At 39.1% G+C, this 21,949-nt stretch overlaps 1 protein-coding gene across 3 annotated transcripts in view; it reads right to left on the reverse strand.

The window, feature by feature from the left end:
* RAB2A (RAB2A, member RAS oncogene family) overlaps positions 1-3,760 on the reverse strand; it is a 61,373-nt gene extending 57,613 nt beyond the window's left edge. Inside the window, exons 1-2 of one of the 3 annotated variants that reach the window (XM_087707028.1) lie at positions 3,582-3,760; positions 3,301-3,463 (exon numbers count right to left, since the gene is read on the reverse strand). In XM_087707028.1, coding sequence (XP_087563154.1) covers positions 3,301-3,346 — 46 coding nt within the window. In that variant the 5' untranslated portion in view covers positions 3,347-3,463; positions 3,582-3,760. Of the gene's footprint in view, positions 1-2,901; positions 2,924-2,957; positions 3,005-3,300; positions 3,464-3,581 lie in introns of those variants that run through there. The other 2 variants (XM_087707030.1, XM_087707029.1) reach the window with 2 other exon arrangements.
* Between the last annotated feature and the right edge of the window lie 18,189 nt (positions 3,761-21,949).

Genomic DNA, 21,949 nt, shown 5'->3' on the forward strand with positions numbered 1-21,949 from the left:
AACTTTATTAATACACATACTAAAAATGTATGTGAATAATGAGAAATCTCTCAGATTTACAAAGGTAGTGTACAAATAAATACATTTGACACTATAAGATGAATATGTCATCATTTTTTAATTTAATGTGACTTCAGAAAGATCATAAAGAAATGTATGGAACAGGAAAAGATATAGATCTTTTCCTGTTCCATAGTCAGGGCACTAGTTACTATTTTAGTAAGCTGCTGGACCAAATTCAAAATGCTGCTGATGACTTCCACGGCATTATATTGTTACATCAAGTACCGGCTTGTTAAATTTGAATCTGCATATCTAGTATGAAGTTCACATGGCCCCCTAGAGTCTACAAAAAGTGAAGGGGGTGGATCAGGCAGCAGATTCCTTGTGCATCCAGGCCAATAAATAATTCTATTCAAGAATGTATTTTGAAACTCTTCACCTCCAAAGTTCAAGCAGCTCCTTGCCTCCTAATATTTCATAAAATTGATTTAAAACATTATTTCTTCATACTTTTAAGCAGGGTTGAATATTTTGGATAGCTGTTGCTTCAGCATTTTTAGTCTATTATACAGTATTTGCTGGAGCAGGATACCAGAACTGTGAAAAATCCTTCATATTACTTTAGTTTTTGTACTGATTGGTTTAAAAGAGTTTTCCAAATTCATTTGCTGAGCTACATATGGATTTGAATCTGGATTTCTGCAGTCTTTGTTTAATATCTTAACAGCTACCCATACTGGTTCTATCCCCTATTTTAACTTTATTTTCTAAAGTAAATATGCCCTTTTTTGTAAGATGTAGCAGTAAAAGTACAGGTAGTCCTCACTTACCAACCACAAATGAGACCAGCAACTCCCATCACTATACAACATGGTTATAAAGTGAAAAATTGCACAGATGTGCCCAACTGATGTCACTTGTGGCTGCAATTGTTAAGCAAACCATGTAGGTTAAGTGCAACATCATGTGAATGCAGCTTGCAACTTCCTGCTGGCTTCCCCACTGATTTTACTTGTTGAAAGCTAGCTGTGAAGGTCGCAAATGGCAAACATGGGACCACACAAAGCTGCAACTCTTGTAAATGCGCACTGGTTGTTAAACATCTGAATTGTGATCATGCAAATGTTCTTTTTCAGTACCATTATAACTTTAAATGGTTGCTGAATGAGCCATTGATAAATGAGGAATACATATATATTAATATTTTGTGTTATTTTTGTACCACTATTTAAGAAATACATGAATTATCACCAAAGTCAAATATGGTCCAACTGCACTCCCAAATGTCAATTTCCCACTATTAAAAAAAAACCTGCATAAAATTGTCATATATACTAAAATAGTCCTTTTTCTATTTTAGATCATTTCAAGTTTGAAAATAAAAATATTCTGTGCATTCTTCAAAAAGTATACAGAAGATCTGCATAGCACTGCTCTAGTATTAAGGAAGCTTGGCTATTGTTTTGAGCCTCAACATATGTGTGTGGGTGGGTGTTGCTCCATGAAAGAGCTGACTTATTAAAGTTAATGCAATTGTTAATTAAACAGCTGTTTAATGAAAAGAGAAGTGTGCTGTGTTAAGATCAGATCCAAAGGATTTCTTCCAAATCAAGGTTTGTAGCTATGTAAATATATGCCTATTTCCTTTTAGATTCCTTTTTCCCAATCTTAATTTATTTTGTTACAAGGTATTATTGACAAGGGAGTCCCTGGGTTTATCAACTTTTATAAACCATTCTGAGAGGTTTATGCTTTGTATAAACAAGCATTCATTTTTAGTAATCTCAGAATGAAAAATAAGGCTCAAAATTACCATTGCTCCTCAATTGCTAATAAAGGCAGGATTACATAATTGCACCATTTTAAGTTGCCAAATTTTTAATGTCTCTTTTGCAAATAACTATAGCTGCTATACATAAGCAACATGATTATATTTGGACATCCTGCCTACTCAAAAGCAAATTACAGTATGTATACTTCATTATGCATGAACCAGGCCTAAAAATCAGCCTTCTACCAGCTGCAATGTCCCTTATACTCTGGACTTCTCTTATAATTCTTTATCTGGTCTGCTTGGGGAAAGTTGGCTAATTCCATAAATCATTACAAAAAAATTACATTTCACTGGAAAATACAAAAACCTAGAATACAGAACTGCCAAGAATATATTAGCCATCCCCTTTCAAATGTTTTTTTTTTAAAGTTTGAAGGAACTATTTGGCTTTAGCTTTGTACATACTTGATAATGTCAAACTTTATTATATCTCTTTCTTATATTAACAAAATGAATAATGTCTTGTTGGGGGATACATACACCTTCAAGTACAGCCACTTTAACAGGCAACCACCGCTTCTTAGGAAAAGCAAATACATGGAATCCAGAAGATTTAATTACCACATTGCTATATCTATATAAACAGATCAGATGACAAGTTATTTCAAGAGAAAATGATAATAAACAAGAGACTAAACTCAACCCAGGCAATATAAACTAACAGTACAAATAGGTATAGCAATTAGGGGGGAAAATCAAGCCTAGAAATGCTAAAACGAGACTGCATATTCTCCATATTAAGATGCTGAGGCCAAAAGAAAGTAATTGCCTCAAACCATCAGTTAATGTTAAAAAACTATGTTAAAAAGGCTACCCTTTCAGTTCAATTTCCGAGCAACTCTATTCTAAACCTTTGTGTTTGTCCATTAACTCGCCAATCTCCAAGGAATGGCATTTTTGCTGGAGCACCTTCAACTAAAAATCCGCAAGAGAAGTGTTTAGCCTCACTATACGTAATGGGAGATTTAGACAGTAACTTTTCAAGCGTGGCAGGTTTGAGGTCTAGAATGGGAAACTATCGGGGCGTTGTTACGCTCCGTCACCATATATATTTTTAACCTCACCGAAGCATTCGCCGAACAGCGCTCTTTCAGGCCTAAAAAAACCCTCATTAACCCACCCCAACCGCTCTTCTTGTGATTCACATCTACCAGGTTGGTAATGGCGTTGCCGCTCAACGAAATTGGGGAAACTGGAAGGGTAGTAACTCTCAGAGGCTTGACAGGAACCACGGCGGAGACCCGGCCGCCGGTGTAGGCCTTAGTAGGCCGGCGTCAAGCTGCGGGCGGTCCCTAAGTCGAGCACCTCCCACTCTTCAGCAGTCACTACCACGTCGGCGCAGCCAACACTGCGGAAATGGAGCGGCTGAGGCGGGCGTTGCGCAGGCGGCTCGGCCCTGAGGCCGGGCTTCCCAATTCCGCAGCGGCTCTTTCCCTCCTCCCCTCCCCCTTTTGCTTTCTCACCTGTGTCCCCGATTATGATATACTTGAAGAGATACGCGTAGGCCATGTCTTCCCGATCCCCGTCGCTTCACCCTCCTGCCTTCTCCGGTAGAACTGTCGCTCCTCTGTGGCGTGGCGCGGCGTGACGTGACGCCCCCTCCGCCCTTCTATGTCAGAGCTCGCGCTACGTAAGATTTGAAGCCGTTAGCGACTTCCTTTCCCCCCCCTCCGCGCGCGCCGCACGACTTCCAACTACCCCCTACCCCACCCCCTTTCCGAAGCTGTCACCAGCAATTTCTCACGTCGGCCCTTCGGCTGTACCGGCGCGCGCGCCCCCCTTCCTTTTCTCTCGCCGCGTCTCCGAAGAGGCTCGTAAACGTCCCGAGGCGAGAGATGGGAGCGACCGGAGGGGGAGGGATGGAGCGGGGCAGGAACAATAACAGGCAGTAAGGCTCCTACACGGTTAGGCAACGTCACGAAGCGCTCTTCGCCAACCCGGAAGTGTTTGAACCCTTCGTGGCCTCGTCTGGGCGGGGGGCGGAGCCTTGGAAGTGACATACGGGCGGAGGCTTAAGAGCTTGGGGCGTGGAAGGGAGGGGTCTCGATGGTGGATCCGAGTCACGTGAGAAGGGAGGTCGCGGAATGCCCATAAGAAATAACCGGATCTCTCCGTGGGGAATGAGAGCTAAGAAAGGCCGTTGACGAGACTCCTCTGTTGAAATCAGTGGAAAGCTGAAATTAAACTGGCGGAATGCCTTATGAAAACAAGTTGGAATGGGCTAATAGAAATAACCGACTTGGCATAGATTGCATTGCTTTTTGAATTACAAGCATGTAAAATGATAAATGATACGGTTTGAATTGAAGGGCAGGAATGGGGCTGAAATAAAAGCCTTCGCGTTAAAAAGAATGGCCAGGAGCAACGGGCTTCTTGTTGGGGCGGGGGGAGAGAGAAATAGGAGGATGGTGTGTTGGATATGTTTGCCGCCTTGAGTTATTTGTAAAGTAATAAAGGTAGGATATAAATAAGCCAAGGACCTACAAGGGCGACTGGAGTGGGAACAGGAATCTACTTATGTAGAAACCAATGATACAAGACTGGAATAGTAGCTCCTGTAAGTACTGTTAGGGTAGTTTAATGGCAGAAATGATGGATTCTGGAGAAAAAGTGTCAGTCCAAAGGCTAGGAAGATGGCTCTTAAAAGACAAAAAAGATCAGGCATTGGAATTACTATCCCCAGAAATAGGAGGAACTGGCATCATTCCTGGTACTGGAATGACAGTCAAGATCACAGAACAGACCAAGGACTAGAAAAACCTTCCTAAGGCTGTATGGGCCTGGCATGTAATTGAAGAATAAACTCTTGAAAATAGGCGAAATGTGTTATTCACAAGCATTTTCGTTCTATTTAACCTTTCTAGGACTGTTATTCCAGTCATGCAACTCATACTTTTAAGGCTCAGCATTATCCAATTTCATGCCTTTCTATTATTCTGCTCTCAATTTTAGCCTTGCCCTTTCAGATGCAGTAATGTTTGCCAATGTATGCTACGGTATCACTGTATTTCAGTTACCTGGGATGATCATTTGAGACTTTGGCCTGATGCATTATGATATTTTAGAGCCTTGATCAGGCATACACATCTCTTTGGGAACAGGTTTAAATGTTGATTTTATATAAGACTAGCAGTCTTTGTACAGCCTTATATGTTAAGGAATGAGCTTGGAGTTGGGGAGACCAAGCCAGGAATGGCTTGGATTGGGGTGGGTATTTGCTTAACAATCTGTGATTCTCAGCGACAGAAATAAGTGCTCCACTAGATAAACTCTTGACCTAATCCAATAAGGCTCCTTAAGGCCATCATACATGTTGGTACTGCATAAGTAAATACTGTGCTACTGGCTACTACCCTATTTCTCCAAATTTGAGTATGACGACACACTGACTGGATGGTTGTCAGAGCGCTTTCCTGAGTACTCTGAGCTGTTTTTTCCAGAGAGAAAATTCACAAGTTGTAGAATTGTAAAAGCAGTTTAAGAAAATACATTTTAAACTAAAACAGCTTTCCTCTCTTTCTAATTCCATTAAATGTGTGGCTGTCTTCAAAGAGAAATGCAGATTTCAGAACTTCTGCAAAAGCAAGGAAATTCATCCTTCCCATTAAAAACATGTTTTAAAAATTAATTCAGCTTTTGCTTCCTCTAGTGTATTTTGTAAAGTTGTATTTTACTTTATAAAGTCAAGGTTATATCACTGTTTTATCTAATTATATATATATGTGTGTGTGTGTGTGTGTGTGTGTGTGTGTGTGTGTGTGTGTGTGTGTATATATATATATATATATATATATATATATATATATACATACATACATATACATACACATACACACACACACACACACATACATACATACATACATATATATATACACTACTAACTTTCTCACTCTGTTTGCCTGTTTGTATCTCATATTAGTTCAGATGGTCCATTATATGTTAAATTTAAAAAAGCTGGAACTCATTACTCCTATGAAATTGATAGCTCTGTGATGTTCACACCAGTATGATTTCAAAGTTGTGGCTGCTGCAGCATCCCTACAGTCATGTAATCATGATTTCCTACACTCCCTGCTAGCTTCCCACAAGCCAAGTCAATGGGATAACCAGCAGGAAGTTGGAAGTTGTCCCCACTCCCGCATCATTCTGTTTTTCTGTTTAGGTAATTAAATGCTGACTAAGTATTGTACTTTGTTTGCCAGTACAATTATTTTTCTATTTATGATATATACTCTTCTTAAATGATCATGGGTCAATACAGCAATGGCGTAAAAGAAATATTGTCAGCCTAAAATTTAATATTTATTCTGATCACATCAGACTTCACTGTCTCAAAGGACCCAATGGCTTCACAGGATTCTCTAGTATAGATTAAAATGTAACTAAAAATTAACAATTTAGAATGTAATATAATTCTTTTGCCCGTAAAAGAATTGACCCTAATATTAATGAAACCATTACTTTTATTGGTGGGGGAAGAATTTCATAATTTCATTTTCTTATTTTATTAAATCCCAGTACTGTTTCATAAAGTTTGAGAATTTCTGGCATATGAATAAATGCAATCCATACTTATTGGCAGATGTAACTATCTAAGCATTATGAAATATCAACAAGACAGTTTCAGAATATTTCAGTCCTGTGACACAATGATTGTATCATCTATCCATGAATGTGCTGTTTAAATTGTCTTTCTGGCATCCCCTTTAGATTTTTTTTAAAGATAATAGTTTGAATGGGGATTGTGTTTTCTGTAACAGCACATATGTAGCTCGGGGGTAGGTTTTTATATTGTTGGTCACATACTGGTGAACTCATATAGGCAACTCTAGTTGAGATAAACTATTTTTATAACAGCTATTAATTCTGAATGCCATTTACAATTTTCTTTTTAGCTTAATACTGTGTACAGGGCAAGAATGAGACATTTAGCAATAAGAACTGAATGGGTCTTTCTATACATTTAGTTACAAATAACTAAATCTCATTGAATTATAGAATAGAACTTTGAGAGCTTCAATGACATCTGCAAGTTTTTTTCATTAAAAAGAGCAAAATGTTTTTATGTAGTATTTCTGAAGCTGATGCAACTAGGAACAGAGTAGGTCATTTCACAAGCAGTGCGCTTGTACTAATATTTTACAAATTATCATATGTAACCATATTTTTAATTACAGAAAATATCCCAATTCTAGGATCAGCATTTGAACATGAAACTCAAAATTTGATACCAAAGGTCACTGTAAATTAAAAAGTCCATTTTCCACAACTCCAAAATAGCAGTCCATCAGGTTCAGGCAACACAAGAGGACTGATCCTTTGGAAAATTGCTATTGCTAATCACAGACTCGTGGAACTGTAGAATTGGAAGTTAATTTGGCCTAACTTTCTGCAGTGTGTAGGAGAAGCAATTAAATTATCCATGAGTTGTGGCTGTCCATCCACCACTAGAGTTCCAGTGGTTTTTCCAGGAGTTGGAAAAACCCACAAACTCTATATATTCCCTTGTTGTACAGGTCTTATTGTCAGAAAAGGTCTCTTCACATTTAAACAGTTAGCAGTTGAAAATTATATATATTATTTTTTACTCCGATTTCTGTGGCCATAGTTCTTGATCATCTTCCATGTAGCTTCCTTCATTGGATCAGAATAAAGCTATGTCTACCTTCAGTTTTCATTTCCTCAGACTGAACATCTAAATTCCTCATAGGGTATGTCCTCTAGTCCAACAGTCCCTAATTTTTCCCATTCCACAGACTGGCAGCAGTGTCTGTGGGGGGAATGGTTTTGCATTTGCACCACTTAATCACGTGCAAGCGCAAATGGAGCTTCGTGCACTCGACCGCTAATTGTGCAGCCTGAATCTCAATGGGCTGCAGACCGGTTATCGTCCATGGACCCTTGCTCTAGTACTTCGATTATCTACACTGCTGTCCTTGAAACCCTCGCTAAAATGTCAATAACCTTTTGAAAATTTGATGCCCAGAATTGTACATAGTACTTTAGATGTGATTTCACTAGTTCCATATAAAAAGAAATAATGAAAGACTTCACGCGTCTTTAATACATGGTTTCTTCTAATCAAGACCAGAACAGCACTAGCCCTACCAGCAGCTGACTGAAATTAATGACACATGTTCAGCTTGTTGTCTACCACATCCAAGGTCTTCTCAGATGTGTCTCCCAAGTCATGGAGTTTTATTCCTGTATGCATCTTATATTTTGTGACTAGCCAGCCAGTTGTAGATCCATCTTATTGTAATGCTATCCAAACCACACTTTAACTGCTTGTCATTTATAATTTGGTTAATATCAAAGTAAATTAGTGTCAGTATTTGTTTTCTTCAGTAGAATAGTTACCCTGTCATAGAAGGAGACAAAATTTGCCTCATGTGCTCTATTTTGACAAAGACATGTTGACTCTTAGCATAATAATCTGTACAGGAGGACTGTTAATTGGGAGTTGTTCTCACCATCGTCTGCGCATGTGGAAAGGAGGGGAGGTTCCTGCCAAGGCCAACTGTCTGGCATACCAACCTGATGATGATTTTTGAAGATATCTCCCACCTGACAGCTGTGGAGATATTGGATTGGACTATGGATCGGGGTTACCAAGGGGAGGGGAATGGGTCATGTATTGATATCTAATGCTCTCGCGCGCTTTTGCTCAGATCCGGCTTTGCTTAGCTTCTATTTACTTATAATCAGTAAAAGTACTTTTAGTTCTGCAAAATGGAGTTGAGTGGTTTCTTTCTTGGTTACTAAGTGAAGCAGCAATTGACATTAAGCTGGATCATCTTGCACCCATCCTGGAGCTGACACCTTCCGAGGGGGGTGCACCCAAAACCTGAAGGATGTCCCACCAGGGCAGTGATCAAGAAGAAGATATGGGAACAGCTGCATCCTCCTGCCCTTTGGAGACGGAGCGAATGGCTGGCCTGCACTTGGAAGAACGATCCGTTCGAGCCAGATGGACTTGGGGAGTGGGACGGAAAGAGGACCCCGAAGAACCTTTGACTGGGATTACTATGAGGAGACCCAGAAAACCAGTGGCTGACTGGCGGGACCCTGAGGAGGAGAACCTTATGATGTCCCAAGCGATGAAACCTTTTGAAGGGGCATGGGAGATGCGCCGAGCCCGAGAAGCCGATCTCCAGGAAACAGGAAAGGTATACAGAAACCTTGTCTGATCCGAGAGAAACTGGAGGGGCTGAAAGGGGAGCTGAACAAGATAACCCAGTGCCGACCCCAATCACAGCGGCTAGAAACATTCCAAGAGGGGTGGGCCCGCAGACGCCGGATGGCTAAGGTTCCTCCCTTAAGTGTAAAATATGGAGAACTGAAAGATCTAGGGTTCTTCATTGTTCAAGTATGGAACTATATGCAAATGTACGGTGATGAACTGATTACTGATGAAGCGAAGGTAAGAGTTATTATGATGGCTTTGGAAAATAAGGCAGCGGCATGGATGGTGGGCTTGCATAACGCTGATTCCCCACTATTGAGAGACTATAATGGATTTATGGCTGCTTTGAGAAAACGCTTTGATGATCCCCTCACAGAGTGTAAAGCTAGAATTAAGTTCAAAACTCTTACCCAGGGGAAACAGCCAGTAGCTGATTATATACAAGAATTTCGTGAGCTATCAGCTTTTATGAGGGGTTGGTCTGAAGAAGCATTGTTAGACTATTTCACTGATGGGTTAAACAAAGAGATTTACAAGCATTGTGTGAACCGGAGGCCTCCCCGTAGACTGCAGCCCTGGTATGAAGTAGCTGCTGATGTGGAAATTGACCTGGCCAGGCTGAATTACCAGGGGGAGAGTGAGGGCGAAAAATCCCCGCCTGCCAAACCCCCCTCCCCAGGAGCCCCGAAAGGAGGGAAAAGTGGATCTGCAAGCAAACCAAATCCCTTCGTGTGATTCCGCTGTGGGAAGGAGAGGCATTGTACCATTAATTGCCGTGTCAAAATGACCCAAAAGGGCCCCCTCGGAGAGAAAAAAGACTGGAAAAACCTCCCAGCAAGAGGAAAGAACCTGCCCTGAAGGGGAAGGAACCTCCTCAGTGTTTCAGCCCTGGTGAGAGGGGGGGAGGATACCCCTAGCTCTTCGGAAGAAACTGAATCTGACAATGAACGCTGGGTAAATTCCTGATCGGGACCCATGACATTCCAGTTGAGCTTAGGGTGCCTCTTCTGGTGCACAAGAGAAAATTCTAGCTCTTTTAGATTCCGGATGCACACGATGCATTATGAGCCCAGAAATAGTAGAAAGATTGGGTTTGAAGCTAAAAACTTTGAAAATCCCAATCGCTTTTTGCCAATTGGATGGTTCTATTGTGGGAGGGAGCCCTGCTCACTTTGTTACTGAGCCTATTCAGATGTGGACGGGAACCCACCAAGAGACAATAAGTTTTATTGTAGCCCCAGGAATGGACCGGCCCCTTATATTGGGATTGCCCTGGCTGTGTAAATGGAACTCACACATAAATTGGAGGAAGGGTTGGTTGCACATCTGGTCTGCTACACCCCCTGAAAAGGAAGAAGGGGTGCCGGAACCGAATAAGTCAGACCCCAATCTAGCAGCCAGAGGGCAAGAAAAGATTGAGGTGGAGGAAAAAATCCCGAGAGAATACTGGGACCTGAAAGATGTTTTCAGTGAAAAGTCTTCAGATAAATTACCCTCACACAGGCCCACCGACTGCAGCATTGATATTCTCCCTGGGGTGAAACTCCCTAAACCTCAGATTTATTCAATGACTCCTAGAGAAATGGACGAGAAAATTCATTGACAAAAATTTAGAAAGGGGGTTCACTGAACCAGCTAGACCCCGAGTGGCTGCTCCGGTCTTGTTCAGAGAAAAGAAAGATGGCTCCTTTCATTTGTGTGTGAATTTTAAAAAGCTGAATGGGGTATGTGTCCAAAATCGCTACCCTTTGCCGTTAATGAAGGACATGCTGGCCCAGCTGGGTAAAGGGAAGATTTTCACAAAGTTAGATCTACGAGAGGCCTCGTCAGAATTAAAGAAGGGGATGAGTGGAAAACTGCGTTCAACTGCCCTCTTGGTTGTTTTCAATTTCGCATTATGCCATTTGGACTACAGGGGGCGCCAGCCATTTTCATGCAGTTAATTAATGAAGTTTTGCATGACCACCTTTACAAAGGCGTGATGGTCTATCTTGATGATATCCTTATTGACACGGAAACACATGAAGAACACGTGAAACTAGTTCGCACAGTACTAAAAAAACTTCGTGCAGCGGAACTATATGCTAAATTGTCTAAATGCGAATTTCATCAGGAGAAGGTGGATTACCTGGGATATCGCTTCTCCCACGAAGGGATAGAGATGGACCCAGCAAAGGTCCAAGCAGTCACCAAATGGGCGGCTCCCCGCACCCGCAAACAGTTGCAAAGTTTCTTAGGCTTTGCTAATTTCTATCGTCAATTTATTCCTTCATTTGCCAAAATTGCCCTGCCCATTACGACCCTCCTAAAATCAAAGGGGAAGGCAAAACCTAGACCAGGTAAACCCTTAAACTGGACTACGGAATGTCAAGCGGCGTTCAAAAAGTTAAAACGACTTTTTGCAGCTGAACTAGTTTTGAAACACCCGGCCATGGATTCACCATTTGTGGTCCAGGCAGATGCTAGTGATGTTGCAGTAGGGGCGGTGCTGCTTCAGGCGAATGCTAATGGAAAGTTGCAACCCTGTGCTTAACACCTCTCGGAAACTAACAGAGACTGAGAGACAATGGGCTATTTGGGAAAAGGAGGCTTTTGCAGTCAGGTGGGCCTTGATGATCTGGCGTCATTTTTTGGAGGGGGCTAAACACCCTTTTGAGGTGTGGACTAATCACAAAGGTTTGGAGGCATTAAAGACCCCCTGGAAATTGTCCCCCAAACAAATGAGATGGGCACAACACTTCATTAGATTCAATTTTATGGCTGATGCTTTGTCCAGACTTCCTCAATATAACAGTTCAAAGCTTAGTGTCGTCCAACCAGTCATGCCAACGAGAAGCCTCGCCACTCCGGTCGTCACCAGAAACCAGACCAGTTCCAATTTGGAAGTCACACAGGATCTCGTTACAAAACTCAAGGAGGCCCTTGAAGTTGATGAGTGGTTTCGCCAACATACAGATTAGTGCACCATGAAGGATGGCCTGGCTTGGATTGGAGCTAAATTGTATGTTCCCGCAACTATTAGGAGCCTGGTTCTTCAACGTGCTCATGACTCACGCATGGCTGGACATTTTGGGTTTGTAAAAACCCTGCATCTCATTAAAAGACAATTTTGGTGGCCCTCATTGAAAAAGGACATTGAATCTTATGTAGCTAGCTGCCCCACATGTGCTACAGCAAAGCGGCCACCGGGGAAACCTCAAGGATTGCTCCAAGCAGTGGCCCGTCCTGAGGCACCGTGGAAGGAGATATCTATGGATTTCATTGTTGAATTGCCGGAAAGTCAAGGTAATACGGTCATTTGGGTCATTACCAACTTGTTTTCCAAGCAGGTTCATTTTATTCCTTGTTCCAAGATCCCGTCCGCTAAATCTTTAGCTAAGTTGTTCATTACACATGTATATCGTCTACGTGGAGTACCGGACCGCATCATCTCAGATAGGGGGATCCAATTTACCTCGGTGCATACTTGAGAGACCGCCTTCTGCCAATTACTTCCCTGCGACCTATAAGATCCCATAGACTGGGCCTCCTCCGCATTCCATCGGCCAGCCAGTGTCGGCTGGCAACTACAAGGAGGAGGGCCTTCTCAGCAGTAGCCCCGACCCTTTGGAACGAGCTCCCCGTGGAGATTCGTACCCTCTCCACCGTCCAAGCCTTCCGCATAGCCTTGAAGAACTGGCTCGCCCGTCAGGCCTGGGGATAAGGATAGTTACCCCGCCCGAATGATGAATGTATGTTGTCTATTATTTTACTATATGTTGTTATCTTAATGTCTGTATTTCCCCTTCCCGGTTTTGTGTGAGCCGCCCTGAGTCCCCTTAGGGAAAAGGGCGGCCTACAAATGCTAATAAACCTAAACCTATAAACCTATCCTTGTTTTGGAAAGAGTTTTTGAAGTTGATAGGCTCCACCCAGGACTTAAGCTCCACCCACCACCCTCAAACTAATGGGGCCTATGAGAGGACTAATTCTGTGCTGGAACAGTACCTCCGAAGTTTCATCAATTACCAGCAAGATAATTGGGTGGAATTATTGCCTCATGCTGAGGTGGCGTATAACAACTCGGTGCACAGCAGCACAGGATTTACGCCCTTCAAAATAGTGTACAGACATGATGTTGTGCCTATCCCCAAGGTACCTCGAGAAAACCCACAAGTGCTGTCCCTTTCCGAGTGGAGTGACCAACTCCGAGAGGTGTGGCCTTTGGCTTACTGGGCGTTGGATGCAGCATATCGAGCACATAAAAGACAAGCGGATAAAAAAAGAATGAGGCCAAAGGATTATAAAATTGGTGATCGTATATATTTATCCACCAAGTTTCTCCAGACCTTTCAAAAGTCTAAGAAATTGGGTCCCAAGTATGTTGGCCCGTTCCTGATTATCAAAGTCATAAACCCTGGAACTCCCTAAATATCTCAACCGTGTCTACCCGGTATTTCATGTCAATCTTCTGAAGCCGGAACGTACTTCTCCATTGCGTGGCCCTTTGGCGGCTCCACCCTGCCCCACTTCTGATTGAGGGTGAGCAGCATTTTGAAGTTAAAGAAATTTTGGACTCTAGAAAACATAGAAACCGCGTTCAGTATCTTGTTTAATGGAAACACTTTCCTCCCTCTAATGCTGAATGGGTCGATAATTTCATGTGCGGGGTCCTCGACTCCTCCGTAAATTCTACTCTACCTACCCAAACAAGCCTTGACCTCGATTGATTTCTCCTTTTTTTCCCCTTCCCTTTTTCTTTTATGTTATGTTGTTCATCTGTTTCTCTCTGTTCTTTCGTTTTTGCAGGGATGATGGTCCTTTTTCTGGAGGAGTGCCGGATGTCAGCCTTTTCGGCTGCCATTGAAATGGGGAGGGAGGGCATGGTATTTGGGTGAGGGAAATAATCTGTACAGGAGGACTGTTAATTGGGAGTTGTTCTCACCATCGTCTGCGCATGTGGAAAGGAGGGGAGGTTCCCGCCAAGGCCAACTGTCCGGCATACCAACCTGATGATGATTTTTGAAGATGTCTCCCACCTGACAGCTGTGGAAATATTGGATTGGACTATGGACTGGGGTTACCAAGGGGAGGGGAATGGGTCATGTATTGATATCTAATGCTTTCGTGTGCTTTTGCTCAAATCCAGCTTTGCTTAGCTTCTATTTACTTATAATCAGTAAAAGTACTCTTAATTCTACAAAATGGAGTTGAGTGGTTTCTTTCTTGGTTACTAAGTGAAGCAGCAATTGACACTGAGCTATAATTACTGCGATTATTTTTATGAGGGGGTCAACATTTGCTGTTTTTCACTTGTGTGTATGTGTGTGTTTATATACGTGTGTGTGTGTGTGTGCGTGTTGACACACCTAAGGCATCAATTGCAGTTTTTTTTCAGATGTGATCATCAGCCAGAGGAAACAGGAAGGAAATACAAGTTAATATTTATAACACTCCCTTGTTTCCCAATTACTATTTCTGATTTAAGATAGACTAGCTGTATAGTATGTGTTAGTAAGAGTTTTCCATCTGGAAATATTTTTATTTTTATACATTCAAAAAGAAGGAAGAAAATAAACTTTGCAAGCCAACTAGCAGAGTGTGTCATTTTAAATATAATAACATTTCCTTGGACTTCACTTACTAACCTTTTTACAAAGCCTGTTTTGTTTCTCTTGATAATTTGTAGATAATATTTTTCATTCTTATGAACAATGTCTGTTTACAGCCCAGTAATTTGTGGACGTGTACACTTAAAATTTCAGTCTAGTCTCAGTATAACCTATTCACATTGAAGTTCTAAACTGATGTTTGCAGGGCTTGCAAAGGTTTTGATTCTATGATTACCTGAGAATATTTGCTGCAGAAAGAAGCATCTGAAAAAGTAGTTTTTAAGGATTGCTAGCTGCCTGTACACAAAAACAAATAAACATACTTGAGTATCGAATATGATATATTAAATATTGAAAAAACCTTAACATATTTAAGGCACTTAAATTGACTTAATATTGTAATTGTCTCTAATGGTTTTTGGAAAGCTTATTTTTAAATAGCTTATATTTTTAAATAGTTAATGATCAAGAGTAGACATAATGTATCCTTAAAAACAAAAACAAAATCTCACTTAAATTTGAATGGTGATATTATTAAAAAGATTGTAAATGTTGACAATTTAATTTTAACAAAATCATTTTAATAATCTGATTCTTCTGTAAACTGTAAAACCTGTAAATATACTGAATTTGGTCATATTATTTGTGTAACAATTAAAATTCTATTTGGAGTTATGTTTCCTAATATTACTCTTACATAGTATTGATTTATGTAGTTAGTAAATTATAGTGAGTCATTTACATGACAGCTAAGTTTTTTAACGATACACATTAAAAAAGAAATCTATCTGTTTTTCAAGGTAGCAATTAGTCCACTAGATGGAGAACTTGCATTAAGTTACATTCAACACATGTACTGTAATATAATATTAAGTACTTTACATAACAAATGAATGTTCTCAGATATTATTTTTCATCTGTGTATCACAGAGTTGTAGTGAGATTCTGATACTTGATAAACCTAATTTCTGAACAGTATATTGTACATTAAAATAACCCCAATTAGCTTGAAAAAGTAAGCAGTATCCAGTCAATATAAAACTTTTTAAATATTATTGATTTAAATGAAACTTTTAAACCTATACTTAACATTCACATTGTAATCAGTGGACTTCAAAATGCTTTGCTTTGACTGGATCATATCAGTTATTAGTAGGTAATCAATTAGCAGAATTCTAATTATGAAGCATTCTTCTATTAGCCTGCTCCATTTTAATATTCAGATCATATAATTATTTGCTAAACTTTCAGTGTTAGCAAATAATTATATGATCTTTCTTATTGCATTTTTCATGTGCTAGAATCTTTGTACCGTATCAATTAGTATATCTGAATCATCTAAAAAATCATTCAGAGGGCACCTCGTTTGGCCCATGTCCTTAGACCAATTAGTAATAGAAGAAAATACGATACGCTTTCTGTGAAGTAGGATAGCCTTTGATGTTACACCCACAATGATATGAGCATGCAACCCAGGGGATAGCAGAATTTTGTCCTAAAGTCCTAAAGCATGTAAACATAGTACATGATAAAACAAAATGAAACAAGAATTATTTTTGATCTTTTGATAAAAGCCCCTTTGAATGGCATTTATGCTAATAAGAATCTCTGCCTTGGATAAGCTATGCATTTTCAGCTGGGTCATGGGTAAAAGCTTTTATCCACTTTCTTAAATCTTTTATGTTGAAATTTCAACTTCCACAATTGGCTAATTGGTTGACAATTCTGAGAATTGTATTCTGAATCACTTGGAAAAATAGGAGAAGAAAATTGCTGAGATTTATTTTTAGTTCACTAGGATTTTTGTTGTTTTGAAAGGAATACGTTTTACCAGACAAGACTGATACTAAATTAAATGTGGATTTAAAAATAACAGATTATAGGAATGATTTGGGGGAAAAAATCTACACTTACAGTAAAAGGAATAATACAAAAATCAAAAGAGTGACTTGGATAAATTTCTTATATTGGATTTACAATTGAAACATTAAACCTCTTAAAGCTTTTGTGAACAGGGACAAAAAAAAATCAAATTACAAATGAAGACAAATATAAGTGTCCCAATATAATAATGCAAAGTGTAATCTGGGCCGGTCACCAGGACCAGAGATTTACTCTTCCAAACTTTCAAATTCTGAAAAATCAAATTCTAGAATATTATTTGAAGAAATTAAAGATTAAGATTGTTAAAAACAAAAGGAATATAAAATTGATTTATTTGATCAAGGTTAAAATAGATCTGCAGTTATCACCGGTAATCACACTCAACATTCAGTCCTTAATGGAACTATGTAGCTGGAGGGAAGTTGGTTTCCTCAAGGTCCTGTCTTGGGCTCAGTATTCTTCAACATATTAATAACGGACCTAGATCAGAAGGTTGAAGGGACAGTCATCAAATTTATAAATGACACAAAGCTAGGGGGAATTGCTAATACTTCGATAGACTCAAGTTTCAGAAGAATCTTGACAGATTTGGGCCCTATCCGACATTCAGTGGCAAGAAACATAAGGTCCATAACTACAGAAAAAGCAAGCAAACAAACAAAAAAACAAAACCGATGCACTGGTACAGAATAGGCATTCCTGGATCAACAGTATTGCCTATGAGAAACATCACTGCTTAAATATGAGTCAGCTGTGTGCTGCAGTTGCCAAAAAAATGCAGTGCTGGTTTGCATCACTGGAGGGATAATAACAAGTTCATGTTAAATGATAGTACTGCTATATATTACACTGGAAAGGCCACATTTGGAATATTACATTCAGTTGTGGTCAACACAATACAAAAAGGATGCTGATGCCTTAGAAAGACCAGAGGATAGCAATGAAGATGATAAGGGTTCTATGAAAAAGGCTAAAGAAATTACTGTATTTTTGGGACTAAAAACGTACCGGACTATAAGACACACCTAAATTTACAGGAGGAAAACAAGAAAAAAATTGTTTTTGGCCTCTGCATATTGCATTTTCACCCTCCCCAGCCCCCAGAAGCCCTCTGCAGTGTTCCACTCATCCTGTTTTTTCTTCTCAAGCCCTCTGTGCATTTTGTTTTCGCCCTCCTAGGCCCCCAGAAGCACTCTGCAGTGCTCTACACATCACATTTTTGGCCTGCAGAGTGCTTCTGGGGGCCGGGCAGGTTTTCAAGACTGAACAATCCCATTGGTCCATTATGGTATGAGGACTCCTGCCTCGGGGAGTTGTACTAGAAGACCTCACATTCCTTCCAGCCCTATGATTCCATAATCCCTTAATGGAGTTTTGCTGACAAGAGTTTAAAGGCTCCTCTTTAAACCTTTTAGGATATCTTGATAGATGAGAAATGCAATATGGCTTGTACTTTAGAGAAGATGATAAGTTACTAAAATTGTTTACAGGTTGACTTATGACTTATGAAACTATGACAGACTCCCTGAGAGTACTTATGGCCTAGTTCTGAAGTGCTGATGGCAACCTTTTCGTCACATTTGAAGCACTTGCAGTTGACCTGCTTTTATGGTCGTTTGCAGATCCCCATGGTCATGTGACCATATTTTGCCAAAATTGCATTTCTGGTTTTCAGCAAAACCAGCCCATAGTGAACCATTGCAGCTTAACAACTATCATGACTTATGACTATGCCAGGGAGGCTTCATTATGATTGTAAGCCGAGGACTACCTATGTAGATGTGATGAACAGAGAAGTTGTTTTTTCATATATTTCCCTCCATCTAGATATAGTTCCATTAAGGACTGAATGTTGAGTGTGATTACCAGAGATAACTGCATATCTATTTTAACCTTGATCAAATAAAGCAATTTTATATTACATCCTTTTCTTACCATATTATTTTTTCTTTCTTTTCTATTTTCCTTTCTGCTTTTTTTCTGTACTATTAATTCTTTTTATTGTTTTATTTTTAGTTTGTATTGTTATTAATTATAATTTTTAATAAAATGATCATACAAAAAAGATCTGCAGTTTGTTTTTGAGAATCATCCCTATACATTTTCTTGTTAGTTTGGCAGTTTCTGAATATTGATACTAGTGCAACTTTTACACTTTGTTCTGCATTTTAAAACTAGCTCCCTTAGCATCACCAATTTGATTAACTTGTATTTCTGTATACAAGCTGGAGATATTTTTAACATGCAGTACAACTCTTCTTTGTATTATTTTATAGTCTTTGGAACAAGTTATCCCATTAAAGAGCTTTATTCCAGTCATAAGAATCAGTTTACCAGTTAACCTACTTTCTTACAAAATAATTATGGCTTAATTCCTTTCTTTCTGATACTTTGAACATTAGGATACAGACATCGGAGGCTATAGTCTTCATTAAAGTTCTTCCTAATTTTTTTTGAATGGTTTAATGGGAAAATTCAATTTATTCTGTCTTGAAATGCATAAAGTCCTGTCTGAAATTTTAGTTTCTGGATTTCTGTCTTCGGCTTCCACAGGTTTTAATTTGAAGTCCTGACTGAAACCAGAGTGCTGTAGCACAACACATTCTCAGTCTTTGTGAGACACGCTTTCAGGAGAAAATACCGGAAGAGTAAAAAATGGCTTAATTAAGTAATTTGTTCTTTTTACTAATGCAAGAAATTTTAACAATGAAGACGGCTGTTACAGGATGCAGCAATCTAGCTCTAGAATTTAAACATTGCATTTTACACAATAATTGAAATAGAGCCTTCCAAATTATGTCATAAATATGGGGTTTGGTCTGAGATGACATGCTGAGGAAAGACACTGGTTTCAGAAGATCAGGCAAATAAACAGATGGGCTATCTTAGTAGTGGAGTGAAGGATAATTAGCCATTTTAAAGAAAGGTCAACTTTATCAGAATACATCTATGCCTATGATCTGTGCTACACTACCAATAAAGTCCAAGGAAATTGTTTTCCAAAGCCACTGTAGGGAATGAATGCAGCAGTCTTAGATGCTGGATAGTCAGAAAATTTGTGTAGCAACAAATGTCTACTTTTACACAAGGCCAGAAAATTAGTTTTTTTAAATTATGGGTAGTCCTTGAGAAACACGAAGCTACTTTATAATGGTTCAAAGTTACAACCAATACCTCAAAACTACACACATCCCTGTTTCAAATGTATAATAGCTGCAATGGTCCCACAGCCTCCTAAGCAGCTCTAAGGAATCTCTCTCAATGTGGATTCCCTTTTGTGTGCTTGCTTACTCTCTTGTAATATTTCCCTCCAGTGAATGTAAATACAAACACTAATTTCCCTTTATCAATAATCCCAGAATTGAGATAGAATTCCAAAGAGTGGTAAAGTAGCAAAAAAGGCTTATAAAATTTATTCCTTTTTCCCAGCTTCTCATGAATTGTGTTCAGGAAATCTTCCCCACCATTTGGGCTCACCTGGCTGTTTGGGAGTGGTATTCTTCCAATGCAGTAAGTACTGTAAGTTCAGGGGAAATTTCTTAATAAACCTTTTTCAAAATTTAGTTCCATACTGGCATATCCCTTAATGGTCTTGTTATTTGGTACTTATCATGCAAATTCTAAATTAACCATCAATGCACAGTTTAAAGATAAGTCCACATTCAGAGCCTCTCATTACCTCAACCCTTCTCTTTCATTTTTTAAATCATAAATATTTTATTCATTTTATTCATTCATTCATTCTTTATTTTATTGATTAAATTTTTATGCTGCCCATCTCCCCTACAGTGCCACATGATGTTCATACAAATACACTTATACATAAACCTCATATTCCATTTTAGAAGGAGATATTCACCAATCACATTCTTATTCATTTTTGCATCTCCAAATGCCTAATCGTTTTTTCTGTACTGTCTTGTCTCAGTCCTGCCAATCCATTCATGTTACTTAAATATGATAATTTCCCCCTAAAATATATTCATTTGGAATTTATGCACAATTTTCCCCTCAACTAATTTATGGTTATTCCATTATCACTGTGCACTGAGGCATAACTGAAGAATGAATTTCCAGCTTTCAAATGATTCAAAGAACTGTTACATCAACAACCACTTGAAAAATTTCATCATCTACAATGAAGAGATAAACCTCTCAAAAGTTCATGAAAAAAGTAGTTAAAAAGAACCAAAAAAATTATGCTGTAGTGTATAAAGAAATATAATAGCTCTGAACTGAAACTAGTTCCATTCCTTTTGTTCATAATTAAATTTTCATTCTTCTCTCAGCTGGTACTGGGATTAGAAACCCTGCAGGCAGACACAATTCTAGGTAAGCTAAGTTTACTGCAAAACAAGGAAAGCTGCAAAGTAGAAATCCAGTAATTATTGAGTGTAAACTACAAGCCATATTTATCATGGAACCAGCAAGCAGACAGTGCACTCTTCCATCCTTGTATTATAGTGAGCTAAATGCTTTTGTGCAGGACAGCAATTAGCACTTGTTTCTTATTATTTGTTTATTCATTTATTTATTAATGTATTATTATTGTCCTGTTCCAGTCTAGTAGACTTGAAAATAAAAACATTACAAAGATGACCATAATATTCTTTACCTAATAATCATTTTGAGTTTTGGATGTTTTTCATTATAATATCTTCTTCATCTTTCAACTATCGCTATGCAAAGCTTTCCATTTCTTTTAACCTATCAAACATTTGTTTAGATGAAAATAATTGGGTTGCTTTTCGTGGACTCATATTTTGGACAAAAATGCTCTTCTACTGCAATTGTGTTTGTATGTGTATTCAAAAACAAGTCCGTTGATATGGTGTACAATGTGAAAATTACGTTACATTTTGTATATCTATCCAAGGAAATCCTCTTTATATTCATATATGAATTATTTTTATGAGATGGAGAATGGCAAGCATGTAAACTATTCCTCCAAGTGTTCTCTTGACTGTGCAAAGGATAGCCTTACAAAAACTCTTTCAAAGATAATCTAAAGCTAAATAAACTAAAGATATGCCTCAAATAAGGGTCTAACTGTAATAGAGCTTTGGGGTTATTGTGGAATAGTCATTCCTGTCAAATGGAGATAGTAAATCACAATCCTTGGATATTGGCCTTTCATCTTTCTCCTGAGGGATCAGATATTTTTATTTGTTCATTATCCTTTAGAGGCCATTGTTACCCTATGTGATCACATCTCCTTTAATTGGTCCTCTGCACATTCCTCAACATATTGCAGGTTATAGCGACATCATTTATAAGGAAACTTTATGCCTTCTATTCATGACCTGTATTTGTTTGCCTATAGCACTTGCTGTGCCCCAGCCAAGTTCCCTTCACTACCCCGTTCTTGTGAGGTGAGGGATGAGTGATTCTTTTGTAAGGTTGCTACAAAAAAACACCTCAATGTCAATTGTGTGCAAGATGTTTGTA

The sequence above is a fragment of the Thamnophis sirtalis genome, unplaced genomic scaffold, assembly GCF_051295495.1.
Source record: "Thamnophis sirtalis isolate CommonGarterSnake01/CBP01778 unplaced genomic scaffold, rThaSir2_p1.2 scaffold_2, whole genome shotgun sequence".
In the NCBI taxonomy this organism is placed as follows: domain Eukaryota; kingdom Metazoa; phylum Chordata; class Lepidosauria; order Squamata; family Natricidae; genus Thamnophis; species Thamnophis sirtalis.